This window comes from Pteropus vampyrus, unplaced genomic scaffold, assembly GCF_000151845.1.
Source record: "Pteropus vampyrus isolate Shadow unplaced genomic scaffold, Pvam_2.0 Scaffold56, whole genome shotgun sequence".
Taxonomy (NCBI): Eukaryota; Metazoa; Chordata; class Mammalia; order Chiroptera; family Pteropodidae; genus Pteropus; species Pteropus vampyrus.
Genome location: NW_011888837.1, coordinates 3,811,399 through 3,816,015, shown reverse-complemented (window position 1 = coordinate 3,816,015; position 4,617 = coordinate 3,811,399). Strand labels below are relative to the sequence as shown.

The 4,617-nt window shown below is 40.0% G+C and overlaps 2 protein-coding genes across 6 annotated transcripts in view; one reads left to right on the top strand and one right to left on the bottom strand.

The window, feature by feature from the left end:
• The window catches only part of THAP6 (THAP domain containing 6), a 17,548-nt gene that overhangs the window by 11,552 nt on the left and 1,379 nt on the right, over window positions 1-4,617 (bottom strand). For 2 of the 5 annotated variants that reach the window (XM_011360542.2, XM_023530873.1), the window contains one exon: window positions 1,465-1,672. In XM_011360542.2, coding sequence (XP_011358844.1) covers window positions 1,465-1,672 — 208 coding nt within the window. Of the gene's footprint in view, window positions 1-1,464; window positions 1,673-2,876; window positions 2,980-3,037; window positions 3,601-3,859; window positions 3,941-4,617 lie in introns of those variants that run through there. The other 3 variants (XM_011360541.2, XM_011360543.2, XM_023530872.1) reach the window with 3 other exon arrangements.
• Window positions 4,069-4,617, top strand: part of RCHY1 (ring finger and CHY zinc finger domain containing 1) — a 24,753-nt gene continuing 24,204 nt past the window's right edge. The window contains exon 1 of the mRNA XM_023530867.1: window positions 4,069-4,183. Within this exon, the coding sequence (XP_023386635.1) occupies window positions 4,094-4,183 (90 nt within the window). The 5' untranslated portion in view covers window positions 4,069-4,093. The remainder of the gene's footprint in view (window positions 4,184-4,617) is intronic.

Sequence of the window (4,617 nt, the reverse complement as noted above, 5' to 3'; positions counted from 1 at the left end):
TAGGTTAAAGTTTTAAAGCCACTGTTGTGAAAAAATATTTAACAGCATAGAAAACAGTAGTTAAGAGTGGATTCTGGAGCCAAAATACCTGGGTTCAAATCCAGCTTCTGCCATTTAACAGCTGTGTGACCTGGGGAAGGTATTTCAGCTCTCTGGGTCTCAGTTTCTTCAGGTGGTAAAATGAGAATAATTATAGTATTTATCAAATATGATGGTTGTGAGGACTAAATGAGTGAATATATATGTAACGTGCTTACAATAGTACCTGGCACATAGTAAGCACTATATGTCATTAAAACAAATAGAAGCAAATAAAAAAGGGATATATATACAGTGTAATTCTATTTTTGTAAGACTATATACAGATGAATTTATATACAAATGACTGGAAAGATACATTATCAGAGTGTTAACAGTATTTATTATCTCCGGATTATACTATTCTTTTTTCTTTACCACTAATTTCCTATAATGAAAAATTTCTTTATTTGTACATAGTTTTTGAATAGTAAATCATGGTTCATTTATTAGGCCCACATTCTTAAGGTCCTCAAAAAATAGATGACACCTTACCATAGGGGAAAAAAACTGCTTTAGAGCAAATTACACAAGATATTATTCATTTATTAATACAGAAGAAAGTAAGGCAGTCTCTACTAGATAACTCAGATACTGCAATAGGAAAAACTGCAGAAAGTGACCAAGACCACATAGGAGCAGGCACACTTTTGCAATGACCTCTCTCGTTTCTAATTCTCAGGAAGGAGCAACCTTTCGATGGAGGTTCATTACTATTGTGGAAACCCATAGGCTCTCCCTGACTTTTCCAAATCGAAATCAGTCAGTCTATAGTTTCTGGAAGCAAATACACTTCCAGGTATATGAAGTCAAGAGAGGTATTGAGGGTGAGGCAGCCAATCCATGGCACTAATATAACCGAGAAAAAACACAGAATTCAACTAGAGTTTACTTATACAATCTTTTTATTTTCTTTTTTTGACCTCCTCTCTCCTTTCCTTCTCCTGTTCTTATCTTTTGGTTTTCTTCCTTTCAGTTCCATCTAGGCTTTAAGCTTGAATGTGGCTCTCAAAGCATACTTTGGTCCTGTTAGAGGATCTGTTCTTCACTTTTGTTCCAGTGTGAGGGGGACTGCCAACTTGGAAGTTCACTTTAACCCTCTTATGTTCCTCCATTTTTAAGACATGAATCTTGAAATATGCCAACTCTTAAGGTCAGTCCACTTCATCAAGCCTTAGTAATGTATAAATATTTCTGAGTGACTACTGGTATAATAAATACTCTTACTACTCATTACGAAAGCTGAAGTAGTTTACAAATTTAGAAACAAAGAAAGGACTTCAAATGAATAAACAAATGATAAAAATGTTAGCAAGTGTGGTGAAGCTTCTGCAACTGTACCATAAAGAGTGAGTAATGATGGTAAGCAGTATCTCATAAACAAACCTGTAAGTGAGATGGGGAATCAAAGATAGACGGTATGACTCCAGGTTTCAGTTTAATATTTGGAGCACTTCTGTCAAAATCTGTCTTCTTAAAGTGCCTTGAACACAACACATCTCCTTTTTTAGGCTCCCAAATGCCTGCAGCATTCACATCAAGTCTTTTCATTGCTAATACCCATTTTCTTTTGATGTTTTCATCTGTGGGGAATCTAGAAAAAAAATTACAGAAAGTATTTTTAAATTAAACACTATAGATATTATAGTTGAATTAAAGCTGTAACTAAATTGACTCCTTAACTAGTTTGTTATTAATGGAATATTTAGGAAACTATCAAGATTCATGCTTTCATAACTTTCAGTTTTAATAGTAAAATTTTTCCACCAATCATGCTGCAGACAAATGGCCCTCATTTAAATTTTTCTCATAAAGAAAAAAAATTGTAAAGGATATTTACACCTTATGTAAGATCCAAAATTTAAGGTTTTTCTTTGTCCATAGATGATAAAGAATATCACTTGGGCCTTTTCCTATGTGAAATGATATCCAGAATTTATCCCAAATGAACAACAGAGCTCCTTATACTTTCATTCTTCCAACAGCATTAGAAAATTGCTTAGGATAGCATTTAATACACAATGGGTCTATAACTGCTTGGTGAATGAATGCATAGAACACCTGCAGAGTTTGGAGTTCTAGAGATCAGAATTATTTTGAGATCTAGAGGCAAATAACCATATCTTTTTCAATTTTCTAAGCTAATTCAAATCCTTTCCTGAATATGGTAAGGTACACATACTCATTTTTTTGGTTTCCTCATATCTAGCAAAGTAGTTAGCAGATCTTTCTCTAGCACATAGCACAGTGCCTAACACAAAAGCAGCAAAATAAATGTTTAGCAAATGAATAATTATTTAATCTTATTGTTCCTTTCCTGTGCTGTCATGATGAGGCATAGCTAAAATACTAAACTAGGATCATTTTGATTTATCTGCAATACAACTAAAGAACCCTTGGTCTGAACTTGTAATTTATATTTTCTCTCTACAACCTAGGCTTGACCTATTTCTAAACAAAATGACAGAACACATTGGCAAAGATCCTTCCTTCGTTCAGACTGTAAACTACATGTAAACAACACTGAATTTCCTTGAAAGTACGTTAAAATGCAAAGTAACATTAACCAATATGTTTGATATGTTTTGTTAACCAGCCTCTGATATCTTGGCAGGTATCTTAAACTTCTAAATTAATTATAAATGGTGTAAAAGGATCACTGTCACTTCAAATTTAACTAAAAAGGTTATTTAAAAAAGAACCTGGGAACTAAAGTTCAAAATTGAAGATTTAAATAGAACTGCCTTTTGCTTTTTATAAAATCAAAAATACTTGGCTCAACTACAGCAAAATCTTACACGTGAAATGTCAGTCCTTTTAACTTGGAATTTGGCAAACAGCGAGAAGCACATCCAATGGCCGAGCAACATTTCACCATGATTTTAGCAACTCATAACAGAACTGAAAGAAAATTAAAATGGTCAGTTAGTAACTTCAAAGCTAAGGGGAACATATTTACCTTACTCATCGTGTTTTAAGTAATGTGAACTCAGAAAGCCAAAAGCAAATATTTTCTTCCAACACCTGAGCTTTGCTCATAAAATTTTCTAGGGACTGATCTTTAATAAGGCAAGTCACATTTAGCTATGCACTCTAAGACGTCTGATTTTAATTTCGTAGACTTGTACATTTCACTTCCACTGCTTCTTACAGGTACCACATTCCCTCTGTCTTGACTTTTGTATACTAACTCTTCCTGGCATACTAACTCGTCATCTTTCAGCTCAAATGTTGCTTCCCCAGGGAAACCTTCCCGACACCCAGACTAAGTCATATCCCCTCTAGTCCTAGTCCTTCTCAAAGCTGTACTCATATTTATTTCAGAGATTCTGATTAGTCTTTCTTCGTCACCAGTCTGAGTCCATGATGGCATGGTGGGGTGTTTTTCTCACTTTTGTCCCCACGGCTTAGCTGGTGACTCGCACAGAGTAGATGTTACTACATATTTTGAAGGAAGAGCAAGTAAAAGGGAATAAGGAAGAAGCAGTTTCAGGCGCTGGCGAATGTCTGGGCGACCAGCAGTAGCAGAGCGCTCGCGGGTATCCGCTCGGAGCCCAGAGGCCCGGCCGAGCTCCGCCCCTTTCTCGAGGCTCCCGGCCCCCTCAGGGAGAGAGGGAGGGGCCGCCCTGTCAGAGGGGCAGAGGCGGCCAGATAGGGTCCCTTTCCCGGGGCTGCTGGGCGTCTCTGCGCCTCTGCGGTCCTCCTCGCCCCGAACAACGCCCAGGGTTTGGGCGGGTAGCTATGGGGGAGGGAAAAGAAGAGGCAACCTAAGAGTTATTACCGTTAGCAGCGAAGGTAGCGACTAACGTCGACGACAGAGATTTTGTCTCCCTTCCCTTCCGCCCCGTCGCCCCGGGAACCGGAAATCCGGCTGCCCCGTGTCACGTGCTCAGCCGCCATATTGGCTTTGGTGGCAGCTGCAGCCGGGAGGGGGTGTGCTAGAGCGGCGGTGCTTTCCTGGGCGTAGTTTCCATCCTGGGAGAAGGGTCTTGGAGTGTGAGGGGAGGTGGAAGAGATGGCGGCCTTGGCGCGGGAAGATGGCGCCCGAGGCCGAGAGCAAGGGCGGCGGGGCTGCGAGCACTATGACAGAGGATGTCTCCTGAAGGTGACGACTTCATTGGGCTCTTCCTCTACGAGCTTCCGCCGGGCCGGGCTGGGGGCGGGGTGGGAAGGTGGTTAGGTTTGGGCTTAAGTTTGAGGCTAAGTTGTTTTTCAGAATACCTTCTTCACCTTGAACTGGATTCCTGCTGTAGAGAATGATTTTGGCAAGGCGTCCAGAGTCCCTACCTTTCTTCCTGGTTTGTAATTTGCAAGCAGAGCCCTTGCTTGGGAAGAGTCTGGGCTTGCAGTCGATCATTTTGTCAGTGTGTTTATTACTTAGTCTTTTACTGCTGGAAGTAGACTGAGGCAGCCATGGGCCTGTGCTGGCTTTTCTCCAGGATCCCTTTCAGGTGTGTGATGAAATAATGGAAGAGGGATAAGCAAGTGGAGACTAGGAATACTATTTTAGCTCCTGTGGTTTTACAGTTCGCCAGCTTC